Source organism: Nannospalax galili, unplaced genomic scaffold (assembly GCF_000622305.1).
Source record: "Nannospalax galili isolate Female #2095 unplaced genomic scaffold, S.galili_v1.0 scaffold461, whole genome shotgun sequence".
NCBI lineage: Eukaryota > Metazoa > Chordata > Mammalia > Rodentia > Spalacidae > Nannospalax > Nannospalax galili.
In genome coordinates, this window is record NW_008349975.1 from 1,587,888 (window position 1) to 1,600,831 (window position 12,944).

Here is a 12,944-nt window from a genome sequence, read left to right on the forward strand (position 1 = left end):
ATATCTATCTACATTCTTGTTTTGAGCAAACTATATACACAGAACTATTTTCTGGGCTAGAGGTATATTTGAGAGGCAATCTTGACTTTCATTCTCAGCACTGCAAAAATAAAATAAAATAGAAAACAATAATAAAATGAAGAAAAAAAAAAGAAGAAAAAAAGCCCTCAGAAATCTTTTCTTCCAAGCTGTAAGGAAAGCTTTCAGAATTCAGATGGGGCTTTAGAGGTGTTATCTGGGAGACTGAAAGATTTGGTTGTGACTTGAACTTTGTCCCTCCCTGGACTTTCATTCTCAGCACTGCAAAAATAAAATAAAATAGAAAACAATAATAAAATGAAGAAAAAAAAAAGAAGAAAAAAAGCCCTCAGAAATCTTTTCTTCCAAGCTGTAAGGAAAGCTTTCAGAATTCAGATGGGGCTTTAGAGGTGTTATCTGGGAGACTGAAAGATTTGGTTGTGACTTGAACTTTGTCCCTCCCTGTTGCAACTGCCTTGTTAGGGCCATCCCTAGGAATCCCACTCTGTGGGTTCATTTGCAGATCCTGACAGTTACTCCCAGGCCTTTTCTGCATTCTTCTGGAGTCTTTGCTTATAGACAAGGGACTTGAGTCAGAGTGGTTAAGTTTCAGGTTAACAAAAAGAAGCACTTTTATTGTCAATATTAATGGCAAACCTCGATTTTTACAAGGCTTGGGTTTAGCAGATCAAAAGCAGCTTGGCTTGATTTCTCAATATTCTCTGGAGCTTAGACAATTAACTGCAATTTTGCTTCTAATGAAACAATGCAGAAAAGTTAGTTGCAAAAATGTTAAAGTTGGTTTTTAATACAGATTTTTATCTGTGTATAACATATTACCATCTAATCATTTATTCCTTCAACTGGAGGTGAGTTTTGAAGGAGAAATCCTGTAAGAAAACGTGCTGGAATAGTGTCCTCATTTCAATGTCATGTGCCTCTTCCAGTCTGTGCATTCCAGCTTTGCCTTTTTGGCCGGGTAAGGATCCGGCGGACTGAGGTCTTCCTGGTAATTTGGGTACACCGAGTCTCCAGTTAATGATAGATAATCAGCCTTTGGGTCATTCGGTCATTCTCTTATTACAAACCCCTTCTGCTCTCTCTGATCTCCTTTCAAACTAAATTTCACACAAACAAATAAAGCAAGACAGGGACAAATTCTTAAAAAAGAGGGAGAAATATTAGAAACTTCTGATAGAGAACTCTAAACAAGGAAAGGCAAGCTGAAAGAGGATAGGAAAGAACATCTTATCAAAATGAACATGTTGTGTACAAAACATTAAAAGAAAAGGATCTGGTTTCTGTTAAAGTGACAGAAAATTAAAATAAAAATAATTGCAGGCAGCAAAGTTATAATATAAACAGAGAGGGAAGGATGCTTGCTGGAAATGCGCAGCACTAGGAGGCAAATTTGTTGTTGCAGATTATATATCCGTACTGTGATTGGAGAGGCATTACTTTGTTCCATTTTCCAAAAGGGAATGGTTTTCTTTTTAATACTTGTGTGAGTGCTCATTTAAGTTAACACAGGCCAAAACCTCGAGGAATAAAAAGTGGAATTACATTCTTCTTGTAAAGCATCCAACTTCAAACGAAGAAATTGTTTGCGTACAGAAAAAGCGGAATTCCATTTAGAATAAATACATTTGGAGACTTCACTAAAGCCGCATGACTGATGCTTTTTTGTTTGCTGACAGAAGGCACAGTGCATTCTTAGGCAAGGACGACTGAAACCAGCCCTCCTTACCTCCTGGGGGTCTTCTCTTTCCCAGTGTACATCAGAGTGTGACTTCAGAAAGAAACTTCGGATTGGATAAGGTACATCTCAGATTAGACCCCAGGGAAAAGAGCGGGAACATAGTAAGACTCTCTGATGAGAGCGCCCCTAGTGCCATTTTCCTGTCTCTGCCCTTGACATTTCAGAGTTCCAGAAGGGTCAAAGACTACCAACCAAAGTCACCTCCAAACCTTGAGCTTTCACTCTTAAACCAGGTTGGAATTTTCGCTCAGGGCTTAATCAATCTGCAGTTCTCTTAGGTAGAAGGGTTGCCAGGAGATGGGTGCCAGGGAGAATTTGTGACTCTCACACTGTCCTCTACTGTGGGGTCATCCTTTGACTTGTCAACATTTTTTGGCAAACAGCCCATCTCCTTCCTGGTTGGAGAATCCACACTTCTTTGTAGCCTCTACACTGGTTCTACATGCCTCCCCCATGAGGCCTTCTGGATGCTGCCCCCCAAATCAAACCTTCTGTTCTCTGAACTCTTCTTGTTAGGTGCTGTTACACATGCACTCGTGGGCATATGTACTCTGGGCACACATTTTTCACCTGTACTCTGGGCACACATTTTTCACCTTCTGTGTCCTGTAACAATACAGTTAAGACTTTACACCAAAAAGATGCTCAAACAGCCCATGGAAAAGAGATTTAGAGAAATCTGGCATTCTAATTGCAATCATTTTTTTTTTCTTTCCTATTTTGAAAGCTGGTAAGCAAATTGGAAATGGTTTATAAAGGAACTGACCTTCAGCCCTCAGCCTTTGGGGGCACTGGAGAAACAGTCTTCCAGTTACATCAGGCCTTCAGGCTGCAGGACCAACCCTGGTCTGGTCTCTCAGGTACCCATCCCTAGCATCCTAAGCTCTAGAATCAGAAGTAGGCAGGACCGCCTCAACACTCCACTATTGAATACGCGATCCTGGTCAGTGTCTCTAGCCTTAGTTTCTCCGCTGGCACAACGATGAGAAGGAAGTAGACCTCGGAATTTATGGATTAGATTAAAAAGATCAGGGCGCTGTCGAGAGTTGTCTGACACCAGGCTGAGCTCAATAATTATTCATATATTTTCTCCCACTTCGTTGTTTTTTTTCTCCCTTTCCTCCCAGCTGCTGCAGATTCAGCTCGACCCCAAAGGGCGTCAGCCAGCCAAGTGCGCCCTTCCTGCGGCTGCCAACTCTGTTCATCTCCCTTCACCAACTCGCGTCTTCCAGCTTCCGTGCCCTCGAGCAGCCTTCCAGCTTCCGTGCCCTCGAGCAGCGCAAAGCCGAGTCTCCGCCGGGATCTCTGGGGCCTCAGTGCTTTTAAGACCGTGGGTGCGGGACTGCAGCGGCCGGGGAGTTCTGGGGAACCCGCACTTCCAGAGCTGCGGTCAGCGAACAGAGACCTCTTGAGGTCCAGTCCCTGTGTATACTTCGGGGCCGCCCCTTCCATTCTGGTCAAATTCTTGTCTGGCTCCGTGCCTCCCCCGGTTGGCGACAGGTGAGGCGAGTCAAAGAGGTTGCAGTCAGCAGAGGTGCCGGCGGGAAACCGTGGACCGGCACCTTCCCCCAGCGCACCTCTGAGGACTTTTCGCTAAAGGCGGGCAGGAAGGGGTTAACCGCCCCTCTCTCCCTCACCTCCGAGCCCCGGGAGCTAGGCGAAGGCCACCGCTTCCCTCTTGAGGTCTCATTAGGGAAACCCTCACTGCTATTTTCAACGTTTCCTCAATCAAGTGCCTTTAAATAGAGCTACACAAACAAATTGGCGGCAAAAGCGCAGATCTTGTCACGATGGAGACCAATCCAATATTTCAGCCGTGTTTGCTTTGCAATTAGGGCCTGGCTTGTGTCTGCGGTGCCACCGGGGCAAATCCGCAGCTGTCCGCCTGCTCCTCTGCACCCTGGGCTGGTGGAGGAAGCGACCCACGGAGTCACTGCGGGGAGAAGCGGGGGTGGAGGTGACAGAGGTGACCCTGGCACCGGAGGCTGGAGGAGCCCAGCCTAGACCCCAGTGCCATGGCGCGCAGAGCCGGGTTAAAGCATGGGCTTTCCAGGTTCCTGGCTAAGCCACCGAGGTATATACAATGACAATACAGTGTAGAAGTCACAGATGGAAAGCAGTGTTGTGTTTTTAGCTTCCTTTCTGTCCTCACCTCCCTTCTCCACTGCACTCCCCTCCACACACTTTTCTTCAGTACACGTTAGCGGTCATCGGATTCCCCATGTGCCCTCAAGGTTAAACTACTAGCACGATTGGTTGTATTTTCCATAGCTGCTTTTTCTTGCTGGACTCTTTGCACAGTTGCCTTAAATCTGCTGCGAGACTCAAACCCCAAGTCCTTTCAATAGTCTTCCACGCACGAGGTTGGGGGTACCTAGCCCACTTTCTCTTTTTCTGTAGTAGCTTTCCCGTGCACATTAGTCGCAGCGTTCCCCACAGTGAGGGAGCCTCGTTTGTGTCAGCAGAACGGTAGTTAAGTCAGGTCCTAAGCCTTATATTTCACAGACAATTAAATCTTGGCTGCTGTTTAACGAAATTGTAATATTTACTCCTCTCTATACTGAGGGGCACTTTTGGAGTGAAGAAAAAAAAAACAAATACATTTCAAACAGAAAATATGATAATAAATCTCTTTTTATGGATTCTTTCTTCACAAGAGGGAAAAACAGGATTTAAATCTCCACCCCGCCCCCACAAGCACAGCTGAAGTTGTTAGGTACTGTCATTTAACACATTTCTATCCCTGGTGGGGAGACACCTGCATTTGTTACATTCAATTGAGTTTCAAGATTTCACACCCCATCTCGATCTTTATCATGTGTAACAAGGATTATTAAGTACTAAGGTCGAGGATGTGAGGTCTGCTTTTTATATGGATTCAAGAAAGATGGGTGTGACTTGAGCAATTCTTTTGTGATTTCACATTACTTTGTAAATGCATGCCCATTTTCCTTTCCTGCAGCTTTTGCAGGGGGTGGGGAATTGAGGAAGATACTATGTTTATGGGCCTGAGGTACATTCTAAAATGCACTATATATCTAGGAATATGCAAGGTAACTAAACTCACAGCCCCTCTGACCAATAAGCAATCTTTTTTAAAATTCAAAATAGAAAAATTGATTTTTTCGTTTACAATCCCACCTGGATTTTTTTCTTCCCTCTTTAGTATTTTCCTTTCTTTCTTAAGCAAATCTCAGGAATGATGACTTCATAAAATAGTGCAGTGGCAAAGCCAAAGATTAGTATTTGAAATCCACAGAGTCATATACCTATGTATATTCCTCATATTGTTTTCTAGACGATTGACTGCTTTAGTATTTCAAGCAATAGGAAGCAGTAGCTAAAAAGGGAACCATTTCTTAAGAATTCCCCTCTCACCAAAAGAATTGGTCTGGCATACTGTTCCATGTACAAATTATACTATTACTTTCATGTGTGTTAATCTGTTTGGTATTAACATGGCTAGAGTGTCTTAACCATTAACATGATTTTACCACACCATTTTCCATTGGGTGATCCCAGATAATTATGAAGATGTTGATGCTAATCCCACGTTAAGTGAATGACTATGAAAATAACCTTAAGGCACTATTATTCTCATATAAATGCCAACAAACACAATTGTATGGGCAACATGATTACTTTTTATTTGACATTATCCTATAAGGATATGGCTATATTAATTTCTTTTAAAATCAGAGCAGTTTTCAATTGTTACTTTTCAACAGAACTTTTTAAAAAAACAGTATTTTGCAATTCCAATAAACCACAGCAACTTGATACTGACAGATACTGCATTTTTTTTACATTATTATTCATCGGCCTCTTTGCAAACTAAGTAAAACAATAATATTGAAAATATCAATAAGGGGCAATTATTAGTGTCTACATATTTAGGTAAGCCAATGTTATTAAAATTGAAAACATATGCTTGGCGTATAAATGCTTCTTTAGGAATTCCTTTTTGGGTACACAGTTATTATTTTTTAAACTAATTCAGATTTCCAAATACTGAGTTTTCACTCTGAACAGGCAATGCATTGTTTTAAACAGTAGCTCCTGAAACAATATCTTCCTTAGTATTTTAGACTTTCAAACAATTGGAATTGGATAAATGCTTTCATCTGGGAACACTTTCCTAATACCTTTGTAGGTAACAGGATTCTTTTCCTGCTGGGTGACAAACAGTGCACTGGACAGAATGCCTACCCTTTGCAGAAGCTACCAGAACATGGGGTTTTCTAGGAGATTGCTTGTGATTCACCTAAAAAAAATTCTGTTAAATGTGAAATCAGAGAAAAAGAGCAAGTGCTTTTCTAACCATAGTTTTGAAATGATGACTTTAAGAGGTAATATAAAAAAAAAAAAACAAGATAAGTGGGATGCAGAAACATCAGATCTACAATTAAAGTTTACTTAGGTAGTGTCTGTCTTTGTATAAACAGGAGACTGAGAAGTCAAGTCCATATGACTGGATAGGTTGTTACTGTTTTCTTTAATTCAGTGATTTTTAAAGTTCTTTTTCCAATGGATGAAGAAACCCAACAAAGGAGATATATGCTAGCTTTCTGTGACTTTTAATATTAGGTTGACATATAAAGACTTTTAATTACAGTGACACTGTTCCTTCTAGCCCGATGCATGGTGGAATATTTGGGGTCATAAAGCATTGATTTAAAAAATTGTATCCATAAGATGATTTCTATAAACTAAATTGCTAAGCAAAAAGTTAAAAAGCTCTTTCTGGAAGAAACCAATGAACTTAACTGTTATTAATCTGGGACAAATAAAGTAGGAAACTGTTTCTTTATAGTCCTAGCAATTCTTTCTGCTTTTCCAAACATTGTTAGGCTCTATGCACATTGTGTTGTTCAAGCAAAGATGTCAGTAATCAAATTACAGAATCTAATCAAGTGAGTATTTTTGTTCCATTACAAAATTTATGCATCATATTGGCTATTGAATTGCTTAGTTGTTTGAATGTTGAATTTTCTCTTTTCAGATACAGTGGTATTTAATATCACTTACAAAACCACTTTCAAAGATAAATATGATGTTTTATCAAAGCTAAAAATAGTCACAGTAACAAAGTAACATTTAAGTCTGCACTGTGTAGATTGGACTTTGTAAATTATGCTGCATTTAAAATCATGACTTAGGTATTTATAATGGGGACATCTGAGAAGAGAAATTTGAGTCCTCAATTTGCACAGCCAAGAACATACAACTGTGTAAGGAAACATCCCCTCAGAAGCAATTTTTATAGAGCTTTTCAAATTTTCTTCCACCCCAATACTTCCATTTGTTGCATTTTTATTAGAAAGTTCCAGAATAAGGAAGGGATACTGCAATTTAGTGATCTTTTCCCTGCTTAAACACCTTAGTATCACATGGTATTAACTTAGTTGCCTTAATGATTGACCAGTTTTCTCAGCTGTTTCTGCCTTGCTTTTTGCTCTCTCATTGCTTACTCTGAATACTTGGAAAAAACTGGATCACATACCGTCTTTTTCTTGTTATCTTAGATGTTACTAATTGAGACCTATAGCCACAGATACAGTGGAATAAAAAGGAAGTTGAACACATTTTGTTGCATTGCTATTTTGGCTTTGGTTAGCATCAGAAGGGACTTGAAACAGTTGTTTCAAGAATTGGCAGAATGGGAGCTGGAGAGATGGCTCAGCAATTAAGAGCACTGACTGCTCTTGCAAAGGACCTCGGTTCAATTCCCAGGACCCACAAGGTGGCTAGCAGTTGTCAGTAACTCAAGTTCCAGGGGATCTGACCCCCTCTTCTGACCTCCACAGGCATGGCATGACATGGGTGCACCTACCTAACTTCAAGCAATATACTCATACACATAAAATAAAAATAAATAAAATGTTAAAAAAGAATTGGTAAGATGAATTTTTCAAAAGCTGTAAGAATAATTCCTATAAAGATCATTGTAACTTACTTTGATGTTTAATACAAGATCAGTGATGTGTTCTGGTAAATGTTTAGAATGCAACAAGTTTTAAAAATTCATTTTGTTGTAAATCTTCAAAAATTATTTAAAAAATTTATTTTTATTTTATGTGTATAACTGTTTTGCCTGCATGTACTGAAGTGCACCCATGTTGTGCAATGCCTTTGGAGACCAGAAGAGGGTGTCAGATTCCCTGGAACTGGAGTTAACAGTTGTGAGTCGCCTTGTATGTGCTGGGAACCAAACCCATCTGGAGAGATGGCTAATTGGTTAGGAGTACTAAGAACAGCCAGTACTCTTAACCAACAGCCATCTCTCCAGATGTTGTAAATAAATCTTCATGGTATTTCATGACACTATTACTGTGCATGTGAAGCAGGATAGCCTTGTGATTAAGAGGAGGGCCAGGGAGGAGACAGCACAGGTTGAATCTTGACTACAACAGTTACTAGTTGTATGGTCTTGGAAAAACTATGTAGCCATTCTCAACTCATTTATTACATGTGTTAAAAGTGGATAAGAATTTCAGAGTGTCACAGTGCTGTAAGGAACAGTTAGTGAGATGATTCACAGGAGGCTTAGTAGAAGGTCTGGTATATAGTAAATGCTTAGTAAACATCAGCTATTTTTCTTTGGCACAGTTCTACGAGTGGCATGCCACAACTACTTCTCTGATAGCCACTGAGTGGGAGGATGTTGATAGCTCATGAACCTCATGAGCTCTGTGTGAGGAGCCTGCATTGGTTCCCAACCCTCAGACTGACAGGGTGCAAGAAAGCTTCTATTGTCTTTATAGTCTCAAGAAAGATATGAAAACTGGGTCTAGTACTGCATGCTTGTAACCCCAGCAACTTGGAAGGGGGACTGCCATGAGCTCTAGTTCAGTCTAGGTGACAATGTGAGATTCTCTCTTAAACAAACAAAGAGCTGAGCTATTGCTTAGTGGTTAAGAGCACTGGCTGCTCTTGCAGAGGACCAGGTTCAATTCCCATCACCCACATGGAGGCTAATAACCATCTGTAACTCCAGTTCCAGGGGACCTAATGCCCTCTTCTAACCTCTGCGGGCATTGTACAACATGGGTGCACTTACACACATGCAGGCAATACACTCACACACATAAAATAAAAGCTAATAAAATATTTTAAAAAACAAACAAGGAAAGAAAGACAAAGAGAAAAAAGATATGGGAGCTGTTCCAGTGAAATCTAGCTTTGTGTCTTCTGCATCAGGTATGTTATGACCTACTTGTATCTGACATGAAGAACTAACTGGGGGAAAACAGCACCTTAAGGAAATAAAGCAATGGTTTTCTTACTTTTTACTTAAAATCCCAGCAACATTTTATGCATATTTATTTGAAAATTAAATATTTGTCCTCCTTTACTGTCATATACATAATAAATCTTGAAAAAAATACACTAAGAGGGTAAGATAAAGAAAAATTAGACAATAAGCTTAATTCTCTTAGGTGAATTTCAGTTTTGATTATTAATAAAAACTTGGGTTGGGTACTGGAAGGACTGCTCGGTGGTTAAGAGTATCTGATGTTCTGCAGAGGACCTGGGTTCGGTTCTCAACACTCACACAGCAGCTTACAACTATCTATTAGCTCCAATTCCAGGAAATTCTCCATGGGTACCAGTCAGACACATGGTGCACATACATACACTAAGGCAAAACATTCTTACACATACATTGAATGTAAATAAAACAGAAACAAAACAAAACAACAGCAACAAAAAAACTGGGCTAATGACTGTTGAACTGATGTCCTCAGTTTTGTGACTGGTAAAGTTCTTAGCTGTGAGGAGGAGCAGTGTCCCTTCTGTAGTTCTTTTGTGGCTGGTACCTGCTGCATTCTTTGCATGATCTTAAATGGAAGAATCTTTGAAGGAATCTTTTTCCTTGTTTGTTTTATTTTGTGACAGGGTCTTACTATGGAGCTCTGACTGGCCTGGAACACACTATATAGACCAGACTGGCCTCAAACCCTCTGAGATCTGTCTGCCTCTGCCTCCTTCAGTGCTGGGAGTAAAGGCATTCAACATCACACACAGTGTTGAAGGAATTGTTTGAAGTTCCTTATCTAAGATGGTTTGTTTAGTTAAAATTGGAATATATAACCTGCTTCTCTACCTAACAGAGCCAGGCCACTATCTGTGTGCTTGTGAAATGGCTACTGACAGCCCATCTCGGGGTCAGGATCTCTCCTTTCCAGAGGAGACCTTATGTGCTCAAGGCAGGACCAACTGAGGGTGTTGGTGCCAAGGGTTATATTAATATTAGTACACAATTTTCAACTTATAAAAATTTATTTTAATTTTTTTGTGTGTATGAGTTTTTTCTTTTTTTTTAAAAAATTATTCATTTAATAACCATATAATTAGAAGAAGCATTTCATTACAGCTTTAACATACTCAATAACAGTTTCCAGAGCAAAGATACATCTCTTTCAAAAGTGACTATAAAATTTTTAGGTTTGCTGTTGAATTAATACAGTTATCAATATTGTACTCAGTATAAACCCTATAAGACATAAAATTAAATGAGGTTTTAACTTTTAAAAAGATCTCCATTTCATTATTAAAATACACAGTTTCATGTGTATGAATGTTTTGTATGCATGTATGGGAGTGCACTCATGTGTGCAATGCCCATGGAGGCCAGAAGAGGCCATCAGATTTTGTTGAACTGGAATTTCAGGTGGTTGTTAGTTGCCATGTCAGTGCTGGGGACCAATCCTGGATCCTCTGCAAGAGCAGCCATTGTTCTTAACTGCTGAGCCATCTCTTCAACTCCCTCACTTTTTTTTTAAATAATAAAACAAATGAAAGAGGAATTTCTAATATTCTCTGGGCACCTAATGCCTTTGGGTACCCCCATCCTAGACTCAGAAGTCCTTCTGCTTCCTGTGGTTTCTCTAACTTGGCATTCTAAGGCAAATGAACATGACCTTTTAGGTAAGTTAGACTTAATTTTCTATATCTTGCCTTACTCTCTTTTCATGTAGTGTATAATTCTTTACTCTTTATACTTTGTTCCCATATATTTCTCGTTTGAACTCAGTGTCTCTGTAAGGTAGGTCTGATTTTTATTTATTCTATAGATGAAGGAGATGAGCCATCATTAGTGTTGACTGAGATGCCAAGCAAACACATAAGTTTACCCAGATGGTAAGTAGAAAAGTTGAATTAAAATTTCCTTTAAAATAGTATCTGGAGATAATATCTGGAGCTGGAGAGTGGTTAAGAGCACATGTGACAGCTAACAATCTTCAGTAACTCTAGTTCCAGCAATCTGGACTACTGGACTTCTTGAGTGCTACATGCACATGGTGCACTTAAATATATATACAAGCAAAACACTCCTATACATAAAATAGAAATAAATAACATAATAAAAAATAAGACCATGCTGTCTCTGGCTTTGTTAACTTATTTTAAAACAATAGGTGAACTTTAACTCTGAAAGATGCTGGGAGGGAACCAAAAGGAAGCACATATATTCAAATGTATAAGAATCAATTAGGCTGGGGCTGGAGAGACGGCTCAGTCATTAAGAGTGCATACTGCTCTTGCAGAGAGTCCAGGTTGGATTCTCAGAGTCCAGTGGTGGCTCACAACCATCTGCAACTCCATTTTTAGGGGATCTGACACTCTTTTCTGATCTCCTTGGCTACTACATGCATTGGGTGAATTTAAATACATGCAGGCAAATATTTATGCACAGAAAATACAAATAGTAAATAAAAATCTTTATGAAAAGAATCAAATAGGTTGATTTACAAAAAGAATTAAATAGATTGATTCAATAGGTCAATAGTTAAGTCTTTGCCTAGCATGCATGAGGCCTGGGTTCAATCCCTAGCATGAAGCCTGAAACAACAAACAATCAAACATTGTGAAGGGAGGGAATTCAAATTTATTAAGCACACATTGTATACTACACTCTTTACATGTATTATCCTTTTAATACAGCTCTTAATGTGGAATGGCAGATTGCACAGAGAAGGAAATTGAGGTTCAGAGATGTTAAATAATTTGCCCAAAGTACATTATTATTCACCTTTGGAGTTTAAAATTTGATTTCTGGCTTTGGCTAAAAATTCACCATGATAACATAAAATATTAAAGATGAAGAGAAATTGGATCATTCACATACTTGGAGTGGGAATTTAAGATGATATAGTCTCTGGAACACAGTTTAGTTTGGTGATTTTAAAAACCTAAACATGAACTACTATACAACTCAGCATTGTGCTTCTGAGCATTTATCCCAGGCAAATGAAGACTTTAGTTCACACAGAATGTTTATAGTAGCTTTATTCATGGTGGCCAACAACTGGAAACAATCCAGATGTCCTTCAACTGTTGGCTATTCTATTAACATATAAGCAAATCATGTTACTGTCGGTGGTTAATCTGTACCATGGAATACTACTCAACAATAAGAAGCAGTAAATCACTGATAAGTATAAAACCTGATTAATCTTTAGAGAATTAGATTGCGTGAAAAAAGTCTACCTCAACAGCTTACAAACTACATAAGTCTATCTTCCTAGTATTCCCATTTTTTCTTCTCCAATTTCATGTGTGTGGGGTGTGCACGTGTATATGTATGTATGTTTTACCTGTGTGTGGGTACATGTGTGTGGGTATGCATGAGCCTGTGTGTGCATGCATGTGGAGGCCCAAAATTGATGACAGGAATCATCCTTGATTATTCTTTCATCTTATTTTTTGAGGCAGGGACTCTCAGTCAAACCCAGAGTTCATGGATGTGACTGGTCTTGTTTATTTTTCTTTGAAGATCTTCTATCTCCACCTTTTGCTGTTGAAATTACAAGTGGGCTGCTGTGCCCACCTAGCATTTTTGAGGGCTCTGGGGACCCAGACTCTGGTCCTCACACTGTGCAGCAAACACTCTAGCCCCTGAGCAATCTCCTTAGCAGATACTTACATAATAGTCTTGGAATAAAATTACAGAAATGGAGAAAAGAATAGTGGTTACCAAGAGTTAAGGAATAATGGGGGTGGAAGGGAAGTGGGTGGGGCTACAAAAGGATCCTAGTCACAATGGAAACATTTGGTATCTCTCTCTCTTTAAAGACTGGATGCCACTATGTAGCTCTGGCTGACAGCAACTTGCTATGTAGACAGGCTGACTGAACTCATAGAGAGCCACTTGCCTCTGCCT

At 39.5% G+C, this 12,944-nt stretch overlaps 1 protein-coding gene across 2 annotated transcripts in view; it reads left to right on the forward strand.

Moving 5' to 3' along the window:
• LOC115072696 overlaps nt 1-7,362 on the forward strand; it is a 14,025-nt gene extending 6,663 nt beyond the window's left edge. Inside the window, exons 3-4 of one of the 2 annotated variants that reach the window (XR_003851726.1) lie at nt 1,716-1,836; nt 2,905-7,362. Coding sequence is in view for 1 of the 2 variants with exons in the window: in XM_029570433.1 (XP_029426293.1) it covers nt 2,905-3,281 (377 nt within the window). In the remaining variant the exon portion in view is untranslated. The remainder of the gene's footprint in view (nt 1-1,715; nt 1,837-2,904) is intronic. The other variant, XM_029570433.1, reaches the window with a different exon arrangement.
• The last annotated feature ends 5,582 nt before the right edge of the window (nt 7,363-12,944 follow it).